The sequence below is a fragment of the Streptopelia decaocto genome (assembly GCF_964273445.1).
Source record: "Streptopelia decaocto genome assembly, chromosome: 6".
Classification (NCBI taxonomy): Eukaryota; Metazoa; Chordata; class Aves; order Columbiformes; family Columbidae; genus Streptopelia; species Streptopelia decaocto.
The window spans coordinates 28801834-28825705 of NC_138660.1; the positions used below are offsets into that span (position 1 = coordinate 28801834).

The 23872-nt window shown below is 47.8% G+C and overlaps 2 protein-coding genes across 2 annotated transcripts in view; both read left to right on the forward strand.

Annotated features, from left to right (window-relative positions):
- The window catches only part of FAM117B (family with sequence similarity 117 member B), a 28904-nt gene extending 13911 nt beyond the window's left edge, over nt 1–14993 (forward strand). Inside the window, exons 3-8 of the mRNA XM_082055361.1 lie at nt 303–395; nt 903–1016; nt 5087–5230; nt 6184–6409; nt 7234–7354; nt 9263–14993. Coding sequence (XP_081911487.1) covers nt 303–395; nt 903–1016; nt 5087–5230; nt 6184–6409; nt 7234–7354; nt 9263–9578 — 1014 coding nt within the window. The 3' untranslated portion in view covers nt 9579–14993. The remainder of the gene's footprint in view (nt 1–302; nt 396–902; nt 1017–5086; nt 5231–6183; nt 6410–7233; nt 7355–9262) is intronic.
- Nucleotides 14994–19338: 4345 nt separating this feature from the next.
- Nucleotides 19339–23638, forward strand: LOC309441311 (ubiquitin carboxyl-terminal hydrolase 36-like; the record flags this gene model as incomplete). Its single annotated transcript, XM_082055945.1, has 11 exons — nt 19339–19588; nt 19660–19881; nt 20164–20274; nt 20568–20670; nt 20889–20956; nt 21323–21393; nt 21575–21657; nt 21981–22092; nt 22378–22518; nt 22821–22921; nt 23137–23638. 11 exons carry the CDS (start codon nt 19339–19341, stop codon nt 23636–23638), a joined length of 1764 nt encoding a protein of 587 aa, XP_081912071.1.
- Between the last annotated feature and the right edge of the window lie 234 nt (nt 23639–23872).

Here is a 23872-nt window from a genome sequence, read left to right on the forward strand (position 1 = left end):
AGATACCATCTCCCCCAAATTCAGCACTGATTATTCAGAGCTCTATAGCAGCTTGTGGTACATCAGGCTGTTAATACTGCCTTACGCTCGATAACTTGGAAGGGAAACCAGCACATTCCTATATTAGGGTAGGTCCACTTTTTCATCCTTCTCTTGTCAGAAAGTCTTTTAGTCAGTGACTGCTTTTCACTCATAGTTTAGTGAATCGTAACGCTGTTCTCTCTTCTAATTTGTCTCAAAATATTCTGCCAGAAAGTAGGAATTACCTTTTTAAGATTAATCCTGTAATCTTCTTGCTGCAGACAGAAAGTGCCTGGGCTGAAGAATATTTAGAAAAGAAGAGAAGCTCACACAAACGTTCATCCTCATGGGGCAGCAATGAACAACTCAAGGAGGTCGGAAACACTATTATTTGAGATACCTTTTTACTGGTGTGCACGGCTACTGGGAGTTTTCGGGAAGACATGAATGTTGTACTGCTTTGTTTTATTATACAGGTTGTGGACTTGGTAAAAAAATAATCATACCAAATGAAGAGCTACTTCTTTTCATATAAAAATGTAGGACTACTAAAATTCTTAATCTGAATGTGTGGGAAAGAAAGCGTCAAATGCAGGTGATGTTCTTAATCAAAGGAGGAAATATAGCAGGGAGCAAATTGCTTTCAAAATTCATGTATTTTAAGTTCTTTCATTAAACCTCCCGAGGTGTCTTCTGGCCTTCAGCTGCAATGGTAGCTGACGTGTTAGGTTTGCAAGAACTTGAGTCTAATTTAGTGCTGCCAATAATTATGAGTGGTGTGGTAGCGAAGAATTTCAACAAAGTGGTGGAATAAATTGGTGAAACTGTGTGTGTCCCTGAATATACCTGGTGAAATCTAACATGAGTTTTTCCTTTATTAGATTGCGAAATTGCGTCAACACTTGCAGAGAAGCAAACACAGCAGTAGGCATCATCGTGATAAAGAAAGACAGTCTCCATTTCATGGTAACCATGCAGCAATTAACCACAGTCAGGTAAGGCTGGGTGCTTTTTGGACATATTGGGTAGCTAATAGTACCTTTAACTCCTTTTAGGATTGTGATTTGTCTTAAAGGGAACTTAGAAGTACCACATACTACTAAATATGTTGTAGCTATAGGTGAATTGTGTGAAACACATCCGTTTCCTTTGACTTACTCGAGTGTATGGGGTCCTGTATCTTTTGGTAGCTGCCCAGGTTGGCTTTGAACTCTTGCTTTCAAAAAATTGTGTCTTGACAAGAACATGTGTCTTATCCTATGATGAACTGATTTAGGGAGCTTACCTGACAAAGGGCTATTGAGTGGGATTTTTATGTACTCTACTAATGTGTTTATAGTCTTGATGGCTTCAGTCAGCCTTTGTAATAGTTTGTTTTGTTCTTCATGTCATTTATCAATCCCTGAGACTTGGAGTAGCAATCGCTTCAAAAATTGCGATGGTTAGGCCGCCTCATGTTCTGTGTGCAGTTTTAGTTTTATCTCAAGAGTGTTAATGAGGTCAGGTTCACAGAGAAGTAGTATTTTTAGCTCAATTGGTAGCAGGTGGAAAAAATTACAGGCTTTGAGAAGCACAGATTTTTTTTTTTTCAAGTCTGTTCTGCTTGAGTAACTTTAAGAAAACCAATAGGAAAGTTTGGTCATTTTTTCAGAAGAAAACTATTTTTTTCCTACTGATATCTCATGAATGTATATTTAGGATATACACACAATTTTTAAAACAGTTGCAAAAAGAACAACCCCTCACAACTGCCTTGCAAGTCAATGTAGCTGAAAGAAACTGGAACCGTCAGTGTTGTGAATTGAGAAAGTACTTCAGCTGTAAAGCTTCTCTGGAAATCTGCTCTTTCAGAGCTGGAATTCGGGTGCCCGAGTGAATCTGTTCTACTGCAAGACAGGAAATAGGAAAGCAGAACAGTGTTTTGAATTTCTCCTGCACTATTCTTCTTAACTTTGTATACACATCAGTAGCATCTTTTGTCTCAGACCCTGACTTATCTCTGCCGTGGTTCATTTAATCAGGAGTCATGAATTTCCAGGAGATAAGTGGCTCTTGAATTCAGACTGTTATTAGTTTGAATTCAGTGCTACTACAAGTGTTGTATTTAGGATTTTATTTAGAATTCCATTTTTCTGACATAACAATTTAGGAATTCTTCGGATTCTTTTAATCTTGAAACAGAAACAGTTTCTTCCTCCTCTTCTATATAGCAGAAGAACAGTTTGAATTTGAAACAAGCTTTACATTCTGCATTTTGATCTGCTTTACGAAAGTATGGGTGCAGTGTAGCATACTGCTGTAGAACAGTCCGAAATGATGAAAGAAGAAAGACAAATTAATGACCCAATCCCTTTCTAGGGGTTTTGGAGAAAGTTTATGAAGATTGATGAGACACATTTAGAGAAAAAAACCAAAAGGCAGGTCAAAATCCTCAATGCAGGTATTTTACCCGCATTTGTAGAGCTTGTTTGAAGATTCGTTCTGTACTTTTGGCCAACTGAGGTGTTTAAACCAAAATAAAAAGGGGTTCTGAGGAATTGTTGGTGTAGGCCCTTCAGAATTCCATGCAGTCTAGCAGGCCTGGCTTGGTATTTACAAACCTGTAGGTTTCTGAATGCAATGCTATTGTCACTTAAACTTGGGCAATCTTAGTGGGTTTTAATTTTGAAAGGGAACTCTGAAAAATGCCCCCGACCCCTTATATATATATGAATTTTTTTGCAGCATAATTACTTTATTATCATGTTAATGAAATTTTTCTTCTAGTATGGAGGCCTCTTGCATTCTGCCACATTCTAGAGTATGAGAATAAAGTATTGCACAACATAATTAGGTTTGGGGCTTGTGAAACAGACTATAAAATATAAACTGAGGCAAAGCAGCTTTTCCAGCATTGTATTACAAAGCAAACTATTGTTTTTCTTGGTAAATAATGTGCCAGCTATGTTGGACTGCTTGCAAAGGGCAGAAGTTACAGAAGGATTCAAAAGGAGTAAGTGAAGGGTTTAGATTAATGGCATTTAGAGGTGGCTTCTAAGAGTGGAAATCTATAACTGTAGGCATCAAGGCAATGTTCCAAGGCTTTCTCATTCCTTTCTAGGGAACTGCTAAACTCGAATTCTGGCAGCAGCTCAGCTCCTTCAGGATTTGTGGGGATGACTGTGTGGAAACACTTGCAGTTAGTGACTAGAATATTTAGTTGCTGGTTTGTTTTTTTTTGTTTTTAATGTTCCCAACTTGATGGAAACTTGCAGTTGTGAACTCTAGAGGGTCATACGAAGATTTCGGAGCTCAAGGAGTTGAATTCCTGACAAGGCGGAGAAAATGTTTTAGGAAATTGCCTCAGTAGTCCCTTCACAGAGACCACGTGAACTCTGCTTAACGTGTTGGAAATGGCTTACTCTTCTAGTTAAAACTAAGTGATTCCAGTGGTTTTATTTCCTCCCTTCTTCCTTACTAATAAACACCAAAGCTTTGCCACAAATGAGTTATACCAAAAATGTCAAGGTTCTTACCACCAAAGCCTCCAACTGGTAGTTTAGTTGTGCTTCTTTCCTCCATGATTTTTGTTTGAGAAAGAAATCTCTATGGAATAAGCTTGTTAGCTATTCCTGTTCCTCTATTCAGGATCAGGAAATAGTTGGTGAAGAGCTTGGTCAAGTCCTTGCTGCTGAATACTGTTTTTTTTCCAGAGCAATTTAATATTTTGTGTTTGTCTATTTTTCCACGATGCTGGAAAGGCCCCATTCTGCCTCGTTAACGGAGGAGGGGTTTGCAGAAAGGTCGTAGCCTCCTCGGGTGATCTCAGGATGCTTCTGAGGACGTCGTATTTTTAATTAATTACACGGTACTAAATCTTTAAACAGGACTCAAACAAATGGGAGCTGCCTTTATTCTCAGTACTAATGTAATGGAGAAACCAGAGTTGAGGCCAGAGCTGAAGCCAGACAGAAGAATAAATGGATTAGGTCTTTCAGAATAATCTTTTTACCTCAGTGTGCTTGGCCGATGTTACGCTGCTGCTTCACATTATGAAGCAGAAGCCCCTTTCTTTTGCTTTCCTGGCAAGCATGTGTCCTTAATCTCTTACCAATCGATTGAGCCAAAGCAACCACTAATATTGAGACCAACTGCATAATCACCAAGAGTTTGTGTTGAGCTTTAGGGCAGAATCTTCTAACCTTCTGGAGGCGTGATTATTTTTTAATGGGGGAGGATGCTAATGGAGAAGATGGGGAACCTTGAGAAATCAAGGTGCACCAAGAGGCACTTTGGAAAACTTCAGTAACATCTCTTCTGCAAATGGTGTTTTCGTGCATACCTTGAAATGCTGGGCTTTTAAAATCTTCATTTTGAAGCAACGATGTGTTAACATTTGGGTTTGAGATTTTATTCTTTCTGTGGAAGTCTTCCTAAATTGTTTTGTCAGTCTTCTTTCCTGGCTTAATATAGTTACTAAGTTGGTCTTCCTATCTGGCATACTGCAATCTTGCATTTTTGGAATAATTTTCCTTCTGCGTGTGTCATGTTACTGTAGGTGACAGCAGACTTCCATTAAAATACAGTGTTAATGAAATTACAAGTGAAGGAAGTGAAATCGTGGTACAGCTCACTTCAGAAAGAATGTTGAATGTACAGGGTGTTTCGAAAAGATGGACCCGATTTGTTGTTATACTGCTTTGAAATCAGATGCAGATGCAGACAGAGGTCCATCTTTTTGAAACACCCTGTATTTTAAAGGCCTCAAAGTTACACACGTTGAAGTGTTGACTGTTATATTTTCACTTGTAAAACAATATTGAGCTGGAGACAGACCATATCAAGGGAGGTTTTGAGACTGGATTGTTGAAAGCTTTTCCTGCTAGAAATAAGATCTGAAACAAAATTCAGGGTGTCTGTGTCTTCATTTAAGGCATCCATTTTAACAACACAAATCCTATAGGTTCATGTCAATCCTTGATATCGCGGTGTAGATGTGTTCTGTTTAAAGGTTCGCTTTTGAGTCGAAATAATTGTGTTTTTTAAGTAAATCTACATTGTTTTCTCCTTGTCTCTGGTTCTTCAGGCCTCTATCCCAAAGAGTGCTCTTGTTCCTGTGATACCTATTACCAAATCAACGGGATCACGATTCCGAAACAGTGTAGAAGGACTGAATCAGGAGATTGAGATAATCATTAAGGAGACTGGAGACAAAGAGGAGCAGCTTGTTGTATGTATCTGCCACAATGGTTGCTTTCTGTAATTATGTTGGGTTTGCTTTGAGGTTTTTAAGTCATAAGCTTTATTTTGCATTTTGATTTAAATTTGCCTGGAATTAGTTTGGCTTTCTTTAGTAAAGATAGCTGTAAAGTCTCTTGGAAAGCAAAAAGAAAAGCTTGAATCTGAACTTTTTCCTTTGTAATTAGTGTGATGTAATTAGTTTTCCAATAAAATAAGAAATCTCAGTAAAACAGGAGAAAAGACAGAAGGTCTGTTTTGAGAGATTTTGTAGCAACTTTATCTTTGCCCATGCTGACCTGTCCCCATCCCAGTTGAAGCGAAACTTGCCCATTTTTAACTTTCACTTTATTGTTAGGTATATTTAGAGGTAACTTCAGTAATGAAGTATCATAAATACAGGCCTGGAACATCTTTTATATGAGGAGAGTCTGAGAGACCTGGGGCTATTTGGCCTTGAGAATAGCAAGCTCAGGGGGATCTTATCAATGTGTCTAAGTATCTGATGTGCAGAGGGAAGAGGCGGGAGCTGGGCTCTTAGTGCCCCGTGACAGGCCAAGAACAAATGGGCATAAATTAAAAATGAGCTGAACTCAAGAAAAACACTTTTTAAGTCTATTTTTTTTTAGTTCTGTTTTGAGCAAGTTGCCCAGAGAGGCTGTGGAATCACTGTCTGTGGAGATGGTGAAACCTTAACCCAGTCCTGGACAGTCTTGGACCAGCCGAGCTCAGGAGGGTCCCTTCCAGCCTGGGCCATCCTGTGAAATCTTGAAAACTGTTGTCCTTAGTTTCCAAACCTGTCTTATTATATTTTTTGTTGGAGTCTTGCGTAATGGATAAAATTTTCCACTTCAACCAGTTTTGTGAAACCCCTCAGCATTACTGCGTTTAAAGACGTTGCCAATTAGACAAGAGCAGCCATCTGATCCCTTTTATTTTGACCAGCCTCAGGATATTCCGGACGGGCACCGAGCGCCACCTCCGCTGGCGCAGCGGAGCAGCAGCACCCGCAGCATCGATACCCAAACGCCCGGCGGAGCAGACAGGAGCAGCAACAACAGCAGCCGCTCCCAGTCCGTATCTCCAGCCTCATTTCTTACCATCTCCAACGAAGGCAGCGAAGAAAGTCCATGTTCTACAGATGATCTTCTTGCCGATTCCAGAGATAAAGGTACTGTGGAACTCCAAAAGTGCTGAACTTTAACATGTTGCTATGTGCATGAGCACGTAGCAAAAGAGGGGCTTTGTTTCCCACTTCCATGGAGAAATGGTAGAACATTTTTTTCTTTGCAAGTGATCCTTTTTTTTCTGAATTGTTCCAAATACTCTGTGCACACGTATGTAGCGCTTTGTAATTGGAGCTGCATAGATGTGACTGAAGAATGTGCTTCCCAGACAGGTTTTTGTTTTTAAATAATAGATTCTTCAAGTACTCTAAGCAAGTTGAAGAATCATGAGTGTACAGCGACAGGTGGAACAGAAAAATAGGCTAGTCCTGTTGCTTGTCACGTGTTTTATTATTATTTTAGACAAAATGGGCAACCTTCCAGCATTTCATACCTATACCTGTAAAAAGTTTAACTGTGTTTTTTTTTAATTATTCTTTTTTTACCAGAAATCTTCTGAGATACACTGGGAGAATTTCGTCATTCCACATAAACCTGTTCTGGTTTTTAAGGAATATAGTTTCTGCCCATTTCTTTGGTGGTGGCACAGGACTGTAGATTCAGGTTTGCAGTTACAAACAGATTGTAGTCAGGAATGAACAGAGATTGCAGAGGAGCCTGAAAATGATATGAGGAGAAATAGAAAGAAGGAAAGGGGTTGAGATAAGAAAGCTTATTTACAAATGAAGATGTGGAGGCGAATGAAAATGTTTCTTAATTTTGTAACGTTGGTAAAGACGTGGGTTTCAATTTGGGGGATATGTAAAGATAGCTGTTGTTTTTTTAATAGTGTGACACACTGAAGTAATGAGATACTCTCTTCCTACAGAGAATGGGAATAATTCTCCCTTGCCAAAATATGCTACCTCACCAAAACCCAACAACAGCTACATGTTCAAGCGTGAACCTCCAGAGGGCTGTGAAAAGGTGAAAGTCTTTGAGGAAAGCTTGTAAGTTGATCTTTACTACCGAAGAAATAACATTCAACATTCAGAGTTACTCACTGGTTTATTGATTTTTGTCTCAGATCAGAATTATTAGGCCAGTCGCTAAAATTATGCTAACACCTTGATCGCTGTTATTTTGTGTGACCATAAGCTGGTATATGTGTATGTCTTTTATTGCTGGAATTTTGTGTTAAAATCAAAATATTGAGAGACTTTTTTAGAAAACAAACAAAAAAACAAACAGCATAACTTGAGAGGATGGTTTCTTACCTGGCAGATAGTGGGGGAGGAACTCAAATAGAATCAGATGCAGACAGGGGTAATGAGAAACTGTAATGCAGGTGCATCAGCTCATACATGTCGCAGCTTTACAAGGACAGCTGCATCTAGACTCTGAAGACCATACTCTTTCGGCTGTAATACTCTTTCTATGTCATTTTGAAACCTTTAGTGACAGTGTAGGGAGTTTGACCCTGACTATTTGATGCTTGGATTATTCTGAAAAAGCCAGCTTTTGCCATTTGGGAATAGTTTGGGAGTTTTACATTTTATTATTTTTTTTGCAGTGTTTTCCTATCCTTATGTCACTTGGATGCAAGAATCTTAATCTATAGTTAAAAATTCCATTTTGCCACACAAGGAGTATAATTTTGTTTTAATTATTTTATGCCTATATTATCTCAACAATGCCATCTATTACAAGTACTAACTAAAAAACTTAGAGCTGCCTTTTTGTATTTCCCATGTCTGATCTCTGTAGGTGGATTTTGAGAGGTCTCTGTGGCCACTCCATTGCAATATGGGAAGGGTGACAGTAACTTACGTTACCTGTCTCTGGTTTAGAGTGTGTATGTTATGTTGCCAACAGATTAGAGTCTTCATTTGCTCCAAGAACATACTCTATTGTAATTTGACTTGCATTTGCATTTCTTTTTGGATGTCTTTGCTGCATAGCTATAGGACTGTCCTGCTGTAGAGTGAAACAGGCTTCTACAGAAGTTTTTACCTCACTGTGGTGGTTCTTAGACCCTGCAGTCTCATGCAAAAATCTTTCTCACATCTGGTACTTGCCACATGTACATGGAATACTTGAGTGTGACTATGTAAAGCTCAGCCCTTGTTTGACATTATTTCTATCTGAAGTTTAGAATCATAGAATAGCAGGTTGGAAGGGAGCACAAGGATCATCTGGTCCAACCTTTCTTGGCAAAAGCCTGGTCTAGACAAGATGGCCCAGCACCCTATGCAGCTGAATCTTAGTGTCTGATATTGGGGAATCCACCACTTCCCTGGGGAGGTTATTCCAATGGCTGATCCTTCTCATAGTGAAAAATTTCCTCCTTCTGTCCAATCAGAATCTCCCCAGGAGTGACTTGTTACAGGATTTTCATTTGTTAAAAAACACTTACAACTGTGGCTGAATTTTCTGAACACTTGGAGAATCAGCTAATATGGAAACGTACCTTATGTCTTGAGCAGAATTCCTTTTCAGAGGACAATGTCCCCTACCAGAGTATATTGAAAGACTGGCCTAGCAGCAAGAAGATAAGGTGCCTATGTCTGTCTCTTACAAACACATGGAAGAGAGGGGGAGGTTATAGGCTAGAGAACAAGGCTGGCAACAAGACAAAAATGAATATAAATTTCTGATGGCTATTTTCCAGCAGGGAGGAGAGGCTGTGAAAGAGATTCCCATAGTTTTATCTTAAAGCAGAGTTAGATGAACTCAGTAGATTTGCTTTGCAGGGTTAGAGACAGTCACAGGAGCCATTCCTGTACTATCCACATTACTGACTAGCTGAAACGCTTCATGTTTAAACCTCAGCTCGTCTCCGGCAACGTGTTCAGCGATACGTAGCTGCCATTGACAGAACTGGATATAATTTTTAAATTATCGTATTTTATTTTTAGGCCAAAGCCATTACATGAGATTCCAGCCTTCTACTGCCCCGACAAGAACAAGGTGAATTTCATTCCGAAAAGTGGCTCTGCTTTCTGTCTCGTCAGCATCCTCAAGCCGCTTCTTCCCACGCAGGATCTCACACTTAAGGGCACTACGCACAGCCTGACTGTCTCCTCCAGCATGACGCCCAGCTTGTTCCAGCCCATTTCTGTGGCCTCCTTGTCTACAAACGCAGATCAAGACAGGATCTCCCGTGGGACAAGCACAGCACCACAGACCTCTCTGCTCCAGCAACCCGGTCCTATTGAGGAAGCTGAAGGATAGATTCAGATTGTCTTGATGTTTTGCTGGGCAACTACACGGAAAAAGTTGGAACCAGTCGACGACCTTTGTGATCACACTATTTGCATTGTTTTGATAATTTCTGGCGCTGTCATAATTGAACTGTTTGTATAATTGACCATTTGGTAGCACATTGAGAAGTTCAGGAGGATGCAGCAGCTGACGCCGTGTTGCACTTTCTGCTTATGAAGACTCCGGTTCTGTTTCTCTCCTTCTTTTTTTAAACACTGGTGAAAACACAGACTATCATCATCCTTTGCCATTTAAAGGACCAGTTGTTGTAATGCTGTGTGTCCTTTGACTTTTTTCTCCATTAAAACAAAACTCTCCAGACCAGCCAGCTGATCCCGTTTGCCATTGTAATCTGCAGAGGGAGGGGCAAGCAGATGGTTTTGCAAGATGTCTTTTGTATGAAAACATGTATTTTGTAACAAAAATTTACCTTTTTCTGGTGCATAGCAGATCGTGTTTAGAAGACATTTTCCTGATGATGCTCCACCCCGACCTTTGGGTTTTTTTTAAATGTATGGGAGGTTCTTTTTTTCCTTGGTTATTTTATAGCTGATGGGACCAAAGGATTGCTGAAGTATTTCAGCAGTCTCAGATTATGTGACCTTGCGGAACAGCCTCAGCCCTAAACAAAATAAGACAAGTTTGAAGCTATTAAAACAGAAAACTATCCAAAAAGCAGTGTTAGTATATAGTGTACATTTTTTTTTGTATCAGAAGTTTATGCTTCAGGTAAGTCACATTCTTAAAACTCCTTCCTTCAGAGAATTCCCACCAGTGCTGGTCTATTGGCTGGTAAACTGCATTTTAAAGCACTTGCCCCAGTATCGTTTTGTGTGTCCATAGGATTTTTGTGCAGGGGTGGGGCGGGGGGGGGGGGAGAAAAATGTGTTATCCTCTTACTCAGTATTCTCTTTTTCCAGAAAATACACAACTTGCCTCTTAACAGGCTTGCTTGGCTACTTATGGAGTTAATCAACCCGAATCATTAATTGCTCTTGGTACAAATTTTCTCTGACGTGACTCATCACTGTATTATAGACCCTGGCCACATCATACTGAAATACCTGTGCATGATTTCCTCCCTTTTGGCATAGCGGTGTTCTGTGTGTGTCCGTTGAAGGTGATGGTTTGTCAGGCATGGTATCTGTTACACAGAGGTTCACAGCAGCAGCCGCATTCTCCCTTTTTGACTAGCAACTTAGGCTGGCGTGTAAAACAGAGGATTTTTTGATGCTTGGTCTGCCCTGATATGCAGTAGTTTATGGTTCTTGGAAATAATAATAAATTATGAAAATGGGAGGAGAAGACAATTGCAAAGGGAAACTGTTCAGGAACTTCAGCGAGGTTTCTTGTGTGTTCCCAGAACTCGTTGTTTGGGTTTGAGCAAATAAAATAGAGATATGCAGAAAACTGCAGCAACGACAATACCAGTGTTGTATCAACTTGTAAACCAAGTTGACCTTGTACCTCTTCCACAGAGTTAGAATCAGTAATTTCAAAGGAAGTGCCACCGTGGACGGTCTCTGGTCTGAATATTGGTTTGTTAAACACGAGCAGTTCTCACTTGCATATACGTAATGTCCACGGATCAGCTGCCTACTCAGGTCCCCTCAGAACCGCGTTGATTTGAAGATGATACTGCAAAAAGAACAGTTTTCTTCAGTGCTTAATATGCTACATTTGGTTGCGAACATTTCACTTGGGAGGAAAAAAAAAAGCCTCTTGCATACCTGCGCGAATAATAGTAATGGTTTTGATGTACATTTACTGTTCCTTTAAATCCTACATAAATAAGCTATAATAGCAATGTACTTTACTCGGCAACTAAGTGTAAATCACAATAGCATGCACAAGTCCTGTGTTCATAGTATGAACCCCTTTTTAAAACATGATGCAAAAATTCAGCAGATGAAAAATATACCAGAAAGTATTGAAATATTACACCTGTTAAATTAGCAAACAAGCAGAGTTGGGCTGACTATCTCTCTTCCCATTAAAACAGATAAGATTGTGCAGATGGGAATCAAGAACTTGTTTTAAAGTAGCAGCTCTGATTTACACTGAAGACGTTGTTGAGGCACCGAGTTTATAATAAGCGACTTTGTGCATCAGATCTGTGTCATTTGGCCAGCTGATAAGTCTTTTCTAGATTTTTGTGGATATTAATTGGTTTCTTATGGAACGGTTACAGTGCACTTTGAAGTCTTAAAATGTACTGCTCTGGGTAGGTTTGTTTAAAGCTGGTATGGCTGGGTTCACGGAGGATCGGCTCGCTCAGGTGAAGGAACTAACTGCTTAAGTCTATTTTCTGTTTCCGTAACAGCAACACATAAGGAGCTTCTCCATCAATGCCAAACTGCCTGGTGCTTTATCAGGAGATCTTAACGCGATGGTTAAGAACCAAAGGGCTAAAGTTAACAAACAGCCTTTATTACAGCCTTGAGACTTCACTGACTTCACCCAGACTTCGTTCTGATGTTAGTTTTGCATCCCAGAGTGACCCCCAAACAGCCATGGCCTCCTTACCCCAGGACTTTCTTTTGCACCTGTTGTTGTACTACTTGAGCATCTCTTTGGTAGTTGATATTGTATGTTGTTGGACGATGTACTGTACGAATTAGTGAGCTGCTCTGATGAAAACCAAATGTTAATGTGTGCGATTTTTGCTTTTTTTATAAAAACAGACTGCATTGAGGACAACATTCTGCCTTTTTTGTATGCAGGGCAAGTCTACTATTGCTGTGGCAGCTCTACTTTACTATGAAAAGACTTAGAATTTAGGAAATATGACAGCTCTTGTTCTGAGACCAGTTTTTACATGTGTGCATATGAAAATTAGCCTTAAACTTTTTATGTGCTGTCTTGTGCCATAGCAGAGCTGTTACATTACGTATTTAAACCAATTTCAAAATAGCTTTGAGAGCGTATAGAGCTTTTTAAAAACTTTTGCGTCTAGAGTGGGATGTTCAGTTTTTTGGGGGCGAACCATGCATTACTAAAGCACGGTTACTGAAAGAGTTGGAGTTCTTTTGGCATACTGTAAATCCTAACTATGCACTAGACTGAGTCAGTTCCTTGATTCCCTACTTCGTAGACTAAGAAAAACTAAAGGTCTGTTTTATGCACAACTCTTGTTTTCTTGGTATTTTACACCTCCAGCCACACAGGAAGGCTGTTGGCAGCGCGCAGTGACACTGACAGTTGATTTTGAGATGTATTAAATGGTGTTCCTCCAATCGTAAATTGTACGTCGGTGACGAGGAAGGACGTCGTTGTTGTGACGAAGGTCTGTGGTGGCAGCTGAGACTGTTGGATTCCTGGTTTCAAAAGCTCAAGGCACAAGAGGACTTGTTTGTTCAAGTCTGACCTGCTTCAGCTGTTCTTTCCTTGCTTGGTGCCGTAATCCTGTAGCAACAAATTTAAGTGCTTGGAAAAGTAACAGATAATGCTTCAGTACATACGTCTCTGGGAGAAATTCTTGGTTGCGCATACGTATCCCAAGTGAGGAAAAGAGGGAGTGCAAATTAAATGATGCATACTGTGGAAGTAAATGATAGCTGTGTTTGGTTTACATAAAGCAACAGCAGCTCTTAAAAAATACGTTCAGTCTCAGGGCTATTTTTTGGATGGTTCTAAAATAGAATTTACTGGAATTCAGAATCTGAGATTGTTGGCGAACACCAAAGCTGAGCCTTTTGGGAAGAAGAAAAACAAAGTCATATCCACTAACCTTTATTTGTTTTGCCTCAGGCCTAACATCTTGTTGCTTATTGAACTTTATTCAGTGGCACAGCAATAATTCCTTGCTCGAGTCTTATCTGTTCTCTCCCTGCCACCTCTGAAATGCTGATGTTTTCACAGCTTCTCTGTGCAATGGGCAGGGTGGAGAACACATGGGGAGACACCAAGGCCGGTGCTGCAGCTCACGCACTCCTGCAGCTTTTATCTGAATGGTTTGAGGCAGATCTGTTCTCATCCCAAACTGGTGCGCACTCAGATGGATCTCCAAGGCAAAGCTCGTGTGTCATCGTCACTTGTTCTCACCGGATGGATAGAACCTGCAAAAAACACCCTTGACATTAAAGCATCCAAACACTTGCGAATGTCAGGGCTGTGCTTTCTCCGTATAATTCCATAGTTTCAGTGGGTGCTCTCCATCAAATGTCATCACCTAAAGATGTCATCATGGCTTTGACACAAAAGAGGCTGGTGCGTATTAAAACAGAAATGTTTGAGGTTAGGAAAGGTAACAGAAGGCACAGCTTTGTTAACCGAGGGTCGTGAGAAGCACTGGAACCACTGGTGGTGTTGTGATCAAAGCGCTCTGACAGAACTGCTTTTCCAAGCCATTTCTAAACAAAATGACCACTTCTTGCAACATGTGCCTGTATGTTTTCTCGATGTGAGTTTGTGAGTGCTCAGCAATGCTGAAAATCAGTCCTGCTGATAGAAGAATGACCTGGATGCGCTGTTACTTTGTGTGCCAAGTCAAGGGGGGAGAGAACATGAACCGTTCACCAGTGGTGTGGCATTCCAGCCTTGCACCCCGGGGGAACCGCCACAGTCTCCGAATGCTCCAGGTGTCAACGGGGTCCTGGTGCTGCCTGCTTGATTTCATTGTACGTCATCAGTAGAGACTTCAGGTGTGGTCCTGGTTTAATAGTTCTTCACTGGGGTTTGTGCTTGACTGCAGAGGCTTCCGCAGTGTTGACGGGTCTGTCTGAATTACAGAAGAGCACTTAGCCCGGTAATTCTGCAAGTTAACACTTCTTACACAGATTGCTTTTGAAACAGCTCTCTTTGGAAAATCTAGTAAGTGAACAACACAACGTTTCTGGACGCCTCATCCACTTGAATTGTCAGTGTACTAATAGTTACAGAACAATGTTGTTTGGCTTTCTTCTAAATGGTTTCCTGTGTCGAAATGTGCAATTTTTGAGGGTAGCAGTCCAGGGGTGTCCACAACTGCCTTTGGGTTTGCCTTTGTATGGAACGGGCTGGTACGTTTTCCTCTGTGACACTGTGATACCTGGTGGAGCTGTTCTTGTGTATGTTGTCCCCATAGGTTACTTGTTGCATGTAAGGCGATTTTCTTAAGCCAGAGGAATTCCAGGGATGTTCTGCGAAAAGGGCCCGTTCTGAGGTGATGTACACTGGTGTGAAACTGGAGCAGCTCAACTAATGTCAATGGAATTCTTCATGTACACCAGTCTCTCTGCTATGTGTAGTTATGCCAGTACTATTTTGCACAATGTTGTTTTCAATCTTCAGTTCTGACTTGCGAACTGTTTCTACTGAAAACAGTGACAATTTTACAAACCGCAATACTGGAATGTTTTTGGGATTTTTTTTTTTTTTTCCTAAAATAAAAAGTCATCACTTGGAGCTATGGGCTAATCTTGGATTTATTTTTAGTAGCGAGGGGTTGTGTGTGCTCTGACAGCCTGAAGATTTGCCTGAGGAGTGACCCTGAGGGTAGCAGGTGTTTACTTCAAATACACACTTTTAACAATTTCAGAGGAAATTCATTAGAGTGGAAATCCCTGATTAATCCCTACCCTTATTCCTCCAGAGCATCCTCAGAATAGCCCTGAGAACTGGCCTTTCCCTGCCAGTAGGTCTGGTCAGTTCCAAACACTTCACGGTTCCATTACCAGGGGAAGATGCTGCAGGTCTTGGATTTTGGGAGCAGAAGGATTCAGCACGTGTTCTGGGAATGAAGGTGTGGGATCAGGACCGAGAAAACAGCCCTGGATTGGGGCTGGTGGGTTCATACCGCTGGGCAGTGGAACACAACTGCCGAAGCCAACCCTCGAGGGTTTAGATTGCGGGGTGACAATAAAACCCTGGCAGATGTATTGTTAACCCCCTCTCCCCCCTCCTTCTCCCCCTCCCACTCAGGACAGGTGATCGGGAGGGACAGAAGGACAGAGAGAAGAGAGTCAGAAATATTAAACATGTTTTACTAATGCTACTAATAAGAATAGAGAAAATAATACAAAATATACAAAACCAATCTTGAAAGTCCCAGCAACTGCAGAGCCGGCACCCAAAGTCCTGGACTGGACTCTGCAGCCAACCAGAGCTGGATTCAGTCTGTCACTGGCCTCAGTTCGCAGGGACGACTCGCAAGGTCCTCTCCTAATGTCGCCATAAGGAAAAGGGACGAGATTCTCGTGATCTCCCACTTTTACATGAAGTATTCATGTGAATGGAATGTTATACACAGTTGGTCAGTTTCTTGGTCACCTGTTTCTCATTGTCCCTCTCACGAGATGCCCATCCATGCTTATCAATATCTTCACATTCCATTGCTCTGTTTACCAAAACATGTATCTGGCTCTCCAGGAAAATGCAGCTGATATGAAGCTTGAGCTGACAGGCAAATTCACTGAAAGAGAAACTTGTTTTTAACAAAACCGGGACACCAACCTGGGGAAGGTCCTCGTGCTCTTGGTTCCAAGTGTTCAGTGGGTGCGGGGGGTCTGGTGCAGACCTTTCCCACCGTGCGCAATTCAACTGTGATCCAACTGCTTTATCCCATAAATACGACAGCCTGGGAGCTCTCTGCGGAGTGACAGGCCCTGTGGGGATGATTTTTACTACTCACACGTCACTGGGTGAGCCCAATTTTGATTTCATATCATCTAGCTTAAGGAAATGCGTACTGAATAATGACCTGGAATTATAAGGTGCTGTGATTTTTTTTTTTTCAGACATTCTCTACTTCATGTTACTTAGAAAGCTGTGCACTGTAAAGTTCTGCTCACATTTACCCAAATGGCTACAGATTACATGGAACATCGTCGAGATCAGGTGTGGTTTGCACTTTGCTGGGAAGAATGGAGTTGACTGGGGAGAAAATAATGACTTCAAGGCCAACAGATGCAGATTGTGGACTGATCTGACCCCAGCCCTGGAGGGAAGGTGAGTGGGGTTCAGCACGGCGGTTCCTCCTGCGCTAAATAATGGGGTGAACCTGCCCCAAAACATTGTTCAGTTGCTTTTCTGCGAGAGATTCAACATAGTTCTGCAGGAGGCAGAGCCCTCAGTCGCTCGGCGGCAACACTATCTCTCAAAAGGAAAGAAAGGTGGTAAAGCGCTTTCAAAAGCTGCCTCTTCCCCCTTGTCCTTTTCCCACCCCGATTTGGGGCTGATTCCCCCAAATGGAAACTTTCTGCTGCTGGGCTGCGCACACAGAATGGGAGCCACCGCCATGGCACAAACATACCCCAAACACCCTGAATCTGGGTCTGCAGTGATGGGGGCGGAGAATAAATAAATTAATAAAAATAACAAATTTGGGGGTAGGAAAAAACCCCACCCAAGCACCTCCCGCCGAGTGCGGCTGCCGCCGCCTGCTGGCAGAGCTGCAGTACTGCACCGGGGAGCTGCGCATGCGCACTGTCACCGTGTTAAAACGTGCTCGGTGCTGCCGCCAGGTGACGAAATCCCGGTACTGCAGCTCAAAACGGCGCATGCGCAGCGCCGTGCTCTGCGCTGCCCTCTGGTGACCACAGTGCGGTACTGCAGGTAGCAACCGGCGCATGCGCAGTGACGCTCTGTGGACACGCTGGGTGCTGTCAGGGAGGGGATGTGCAAATAGGAAGGGCATGCATTTATACTTATATACAGTTTTATATATATTATGTATGTTTTTCTGTATGGTGTGTCTTTACATATGTATTTGTATATACATATGTATATATGTTTATGTATACTTTTCATCTATATTATATATACCTTTATATATATATGCATTTATATATGCAAATAAGGCATCCGAGGGCTCGAACCGGCCGCCGGGAAAGAAGAAATAGATGTAGAAACAGAAAAAGAAAACAAATATAGAAATGGAAACAGAAATTAAACAGATCGCCTCGGGGTTCGGGCGGGGTGGCGAGTGGGCAGAGAGAGCGCGAATAAGGATGCAGAACGGGCCAATCAGATCGCGCTATAAAGCTTGGGGGTGGAGTGCCGGGGAAACGGGGAGGGGCGATGATAGGCGGAGAGAATGGAAATTGGGGTGCGCAGCCAGCCAATCAAATTGCCAAGAGGGAACAGGAGGGGCGGGCCGCATGGGCTTGAGGTTTTCACTCCGGTCCCACCCCTCGGGGGCTCGTGGGGGCGGGGCGCAGGGAGGAGCAGCCAATAGGACAGCGCGGTGTGGTGGGAAGCAGCCAATCAGAGCACGCTGGTTCTCTTCAGCGTCAACAGCTGCGTCCCTGGCAGCGTGTCCGTGGTGTCTCGGGTGTCCCGGGATTAACGTGGGGGGCGAGGGACGGAAGGCAGCGGAGCGCTCCCTGCGGCCGGCTCAGGGCAGCCCCTGGGGAGGTCCCTGGAGCCGGCAGAGGGGCTGGAGGCGACAGCCAGCTGGGGGCAGCTCCCCCTGAGCTCCCCCTAAGCCTCCTCCTCCAGCACCACTGGCCTTGCGCATCCGGCCCCAGCTCTGGCAGCTCCTACAAACCCATCCTGTGCTCCTGGGCCGCCCCCGAGCCCCGTCATGAAGGTGGCAAGCTGGCCCTGGGTGTGTCTGCGGTGGCCCCTGCGGAAGGAGCAGGCTCAGCCAGGTGTGAGCTATGGTGCTAACAGTCGCTGCTGCTTCTCTCCCTTTCCCAGAGGCCGCACTGAGGACATGGCCGTTCGCTCCCACCCCGGGGATGCCGTTGGCTGCACCCGCCTTGGGCTGACGAGGCTCGTCTCCACTGGCCTCGCTCTCCTCACAGCGTGGTGGGAAAAGGGATAGGGGAGCACGTCCTGTCTGTGGACACAGGCTGCTGTGGATGAAGCTGGAGAGAGGGAAAGACGAAGAAATCTGGGACCGTTGGTCTGACATCTGCTTCCTGTGGTGTGCAAGACAGAGATCCCCTCTCTCTGGGTGGGGAACGCACCCTCTGCATAGCCTGCAGCCCACCAGGCTACAATGTGCATGGCAGAGTCTGTGCGAGTAGCCCAGAGCGGGACGGCTGCGTGGTGAGCGAGCCAGCGAGGATCCATGTCCCCAAAGCCTCGTCTTGTAGGAGCTCTGACACCCCAATGTGTTCTCCGAGGTGGAGGATGGCTGAGCGCCTGGAGCTGCAGAAAAGGAAGGGAGGAGAGGAGGAGACAGGAGCATCCGAGCTGTTAGAAGCCTCCTGGCAGCAGCGAGAGCAAGAGCTGCCATGAGTCCCTGGCCCTCGGGGCCTTGTCCCCGTTGCGTGTCGTGGTGCCTCCATGCCCTCCATCTCGTTTTTCCCCATGTTTTCTCTGACCCGTTCTTTTCCCTGCTGTTCTTTTCCTATCTGTGTCTGTACATGCTGCTCTGTCTCCCCGCCCTGCTGTCTCTTTTTCCTTCCTCCTTTCATTTGCCTTCTCTCTCTATGCCTTTGTCATGCTGTGCCTCTGGCTTTTATCATTCTGTATGGCAGCGTTCCCATCCTCGTTCCTGTTCTGAGCCTTCATTCCTGTTCTGAGCTGGGGCGTGTCCGGACCGCGATGGCGTCACAACCAGCCCCCGCAGGCTCCGCCGCTGGCGTTGCCGGGACGCGCGGGCGCAGCTCAGTCCTGTTCTGGACGCGGAGTGGAGCGGACGGCGAAGCCGAGGGGAGGAGTCAGTGGGCCGAGCTGAGCGCGAGAACCGCAGCGAAGGGCGGGACTTGAGGAGGAGGCGCGGGAAGCGCGTGTGGTGGTGGAGAGGGAGAGACGAGAGAGCGGCGTGACCTTGAGGCGGTGGCACGTGCGGTGACACGCCATGGCGGGCACGGCGAAGCCGAGGGAGCTGCTGAACGCGCGGCGGGACGCGGGCGAGGCCGGGGCGCTGGGCCGGCTGCTGAGCACCTCGGCCAAGAAGGTGCTGCTGCACAAGATCGAGTTCCAGCCCGCCAGCCACGGCTTCTCCGGCCAGCTGGAGCTGCTGCGGGCCAAGTACCTGCTGCTCAGCCCCCGCACCGAGCCCGCCGAGCACCCCCGCGGCGCTGAGCAGGGACAGCCGGGCAAGCAGGGTGGGTGCAGAGGGCCGGGGGGCTCTCCCTGCGCTGCGCAGCCCGCGGCTCACCCGCCTCTCTCCCCGCAGGCAGCGACCGGACCCCGGGGCGCCACGGGGACGGCGTCCCTGCGCCCCAGAAGGGGCTGTTCCCTGCGGGGCGCCTCGCCATGCAGTGGCAGCGTGTCCAGCGCATTGGCGCCGGGCTGCTCAACCTGCGAAACACCTGTTTCCTCAACGCCACCCTGCAGTGCCTCACGTACACGCCACCGCTCGCCAACTACCTGCTGTCCAAGGAGCACAGCCGCGCCTGTGAGTGGGGAGGGGAGCGCCGCCTGTCCCGGGGCTGCGCTCAGCACCCTGCGCACGGCTGTGCCGGGGCTGTGCGCCTGCCGGGATGTGCCTTCTCTGCTCCCGCCCGCCCGTTTCTGCGTGGAGAGGACATTCCTGCATACGGGAGCATCCACTTCTCCTGGCCGTAGCAGTGTTCCCGAGCTCTGCATCCTGCGGCTGAGCGGCTCTGTCTGTGCTGCACACAGCCAGGACTAAGATGGGTTTGTCCTCAACGTCCTGTCTTCTCCTCTCCCACTCCAGGTCACCAAAGCGGCTTCTGCATGATGTGCGTCATGCAGAACCACGTCACGCAGGCGTTCGCGAACAGCGGCAGCGTGATAAAGCCAGTGTCCTTTGTCCGAGACCTCAAGAGTAAGGATGGCTGCCCGCGCGTCCCCTCCTGTAGCCGTGCAGGAGGGCAGAGACCATTGCAGGAGCAGAACCTTTGAGATCAGGGCAGGTCTTGGCAGAGGTTCTTCTGAGACGACTCACTGAGCCTGCCAGGGCCTTCATGGGCCTTGTGGGGCTTCCCCCACGGCCGACATGAGTCTGACGTCTGGTTTGGGCCGAGGGAGCTCACACCCCGCAGTCCCTGCCCGAGGGGGGGCGGGAGGACCTGCCCCTGCTGCAGCGCGAGCTGCGCCTGATCCCTCCCTCTCCTGCAGAGATCGCCCCGCACATCCGCTGGGGCAGGCAAGAGGACGCGCACGAGTTCCTCCGTTTCACCGTCGATGCCATGCAGAAGGCCTGCCTGCCCGACTGCACCGAGTACGTGGGGCCTCTGGTGGCCGTCACTGCCCTTGTCTGCTGGTCCCCTCGTCTGCTGGGCTGCTCTCTGCCTTCTCCTGACGCCTCCACCCCAGCACAGCTGCGGTTCTGTCCCCACATCCTGTGACTGGGCTGGGTTTGGATCCTGAGCACACAGCGCTGGCCCGTGGGGGTGGCTCTTGGGGCGGGCGCTGTGTGATCCGAGCTGCCGTCTCTAGGTTGGATCGCCAGACCCAAGCCACCACCCTGATCCACCAGATCTTTGGCGGTTCCCTGCGGTCCCGTGGTGAGTGCTGGCTGCCAGGGCCTGGGCCTGTGACTCTCAGGGCTGCTGTTTCCCGAGAGCCTTGCAGTGACTTGGGAAAGTCACTAAGCATGTGCCAATTATGCAGAGCTGCAGCTGGTCAGTCTTTTGGTATCTGTGGGTCACGAAGCTGAAGCTGTGGGTCCCCAGCTCATTGCCACCAGCAAAGGAACCCACGTTGCCAGCTGTCCAGCAACACTTGTTGTCCCAGCACGTACAGGCTGCGAATGCTGGTGCTGCCATCCCAGAGCCCAAACGCGCAGAGGGGGAACACGGCAGCTGCCTGCGCAGTGCTGGGGCGGTGGTGCCGTGCTGTGCCAGGGGGTGCTCACTGCTCTTTTCTTGCAGTGAGGTGCTTGATGTGCAAAGCAGTCTCGGACACCTTTGACCCCTGTCTGGACCTGCCGGTGGAGATCACGGTACCGGGGCAGGGTCAGGTGGGGGGAGCTCTGCTCTGCAGGGATGTTCCTGCAGCTGCACCGCTGCTGCTCGAGGCTGTTTAACCTGCCAGCGTCAGGCACGGTGCAGGCAAGAGGGGATCAGCTTCTGTTGTTGCGCTGGCTCCTGTGCCTGGCCCTGACCTCTCCTCTGTCCTGGCAGCAAGCCGCAAACGTAGAGCAGGCACTGGAGCTGTTTGTGAAGCCAGACCTGCTGGGCGGAGAGAACGCCTACCGGTGTGACAAGTGAGTGTGCGGGCTGGGGCGGGAAGGGCCGCGGGTGTGCTGGTGGGAAGCAGGAGGGCAGCTGCAGTACAGGAGGGCTTCTCCACCTGCTCCACCGCTAAACCGTGAGGTACGTGGCTGTGAAGCCGGCGATGAAGCCTGTCACTCCTCATCTCCCCCGTCTTGAGACGGGGACCTGAGCCAGCAGACCTGGCCGTGAGCAGGCGCCCTGGAGCGGTACCCGCTCTCAGCAGGGTCATTTCCGTGGGGTTTGCGGCTTGGCCAGGGCTGGCAAGCACCTGGGTGGTGGAACAGTGTGAACAGCTCAAGCTCTCCCTGTGCAGATGCAAGAACAAAGTGTCGGCAACCAAACGCTTCACCATCCACCGAGCGCCGAGGGTTCTCACGCTGGCTCTGAAGCGTTTTGCCGACTTCACTGGAGGCAAGATCACAAAGGTGGGTGCTCGGCCATCCAGAGCGGGGCTGTGTCCTGTCCCGAGGCCCTGCTGCCCCGAGCAGGTGGGAGGTGGTTCTGTGCGCGGTGCGAGCTCTGCCGCAGTCCTGCAGCCCTTCCCCAGCTGTGCGCTGCCGTGGGAGTTTGGCTCATCCCGGCGTCTTCCTCACCGTGGGCTCTGCCTGTGGAGAGCGGGTTCCCCCTCCCTCGCGAGACGGGACTCGCAGGACAGCTGAGCTGCTCTTGCCACCTGCTGTGCAGGCTCCTGAGACATCCTCTCTCCGCAGGACGTGGGCTACCCTGAGCTCCTGAACATCCGCCCGTACATGTCCCAGACCAGCGGGGATCCGGTCATGTACGGGCTCTACGCGGTGCTGGTGCACTCGGGGTACAGCAGCCACGCAGGACACTACTACTGCTACGTGAAGGTGAGCCCAGGGCGCTCTCTGGGCACCTCTCTGTGCTGGGGGCCGGCGGGCGCTCGGGGGTCCGTGTAATGTGCAGACAGGAGGGTGCTCAGCAGACGTGCGTGGTGCGGAGCACCGCGGGGTACGGGCTGTGCTCCGTCACAGGAAGCGTGGAGTTCTGCTCTCGCAGAGAACCCTCACCTCTCCAGGGCCACCTGGGGATTTTGGGGAGCGGAGCTCTGCCGACGGGCGCTGTTCCTGCTGCTCGTCAGGCCAGGAGCGTCCCTGGACACAGCCCGACCCCGTTCTCTCTCCCTCCGCAGGCCAGCGACGGGCAGTGGTACCAAATGAATGACAGCGTGGTCCGCCCCAGTAACATCAAGGTGGTCCTTAACCAGCAGGCGTATGTGCTGTTCTACCTCAGGTGAGCGCGCCCTGTGTCCCCGGCCCCTCTGCCCCTGCTCAGCACGTGGGACGGGGCTGGGGACACGTGCCTGGGTGTGGGAAGGAGCTTGGCCCAGGCAGCCCCAGTGCCCACGTGCGTGTGCTGTCTCAGGGGAGGGTGGCAGGGAGAGCTCCAGCCCCTTGTTGTCACTCAGACACTGGCAGTTAACACGTGCCCTGCTCTGCCTTCCCCAGGATCCCCAGCCCCGGGAAGAGCTCAGAGGGTCCCGTTTCCAAAGCTGCCTCCAGCCTGCCTGGCCGTGTCAAGCTGCCTTCTGGGTCACCGTCACCCAAGCTGGCCCGGAAAGCCACACACGTGGCTGCAGCGTTTCCCAGTGACGCAGCCCCGAGGCCCAAGAAGCCGCGCTCCTCGCAGCCGCCACCCGCGCCCAGAGCGGCTCCAGGATTTTCCGGCCTCAGTCACACCAGTGGGGCCAAAGCGCAGGTTCCCCGGAAGCGCTGCTGGGAGCCCGGGCCCCTGCCCGCCTCCCCCAGGCTGCCGGAGCCCATCCCCGGCCAGGAGCCGTGGGGCAGCGGGGAGAACACCGGGACACCGGGAAGGGACCCTCGTGGCAGGGCTTCTGCCAGCCTGGTGCTGGCAAAGCTGAAAGCCTTCTTGTCGGCCAGAGCTGCTCCGCAGCCCAGCAGCACCGTGTCACCACCGCCGGCCAAGAAGCTGGCGCTTTCCGACACATAGGTGAGTCTGAGCTTCTGCCCAGAGACTTCAGCAGGTGCCTCGTGCCTCCGGAGCCAGGGCTTGTGTTGGGGAGTGCAGGAATGGTGCTGGTACCTTGCTAAGCAGGAGGCGCGCGGGGAGAGCCCGTCAGCCCCAGGGCTCTGCCCTCCCTCTGGGTCGGGGTGCGGGGCCAGGCCCCCGCTCTTGTTCCCATCCCTGCAGAGGCTGGAGAACTGGCTGCTGCCTCCCTGCTCA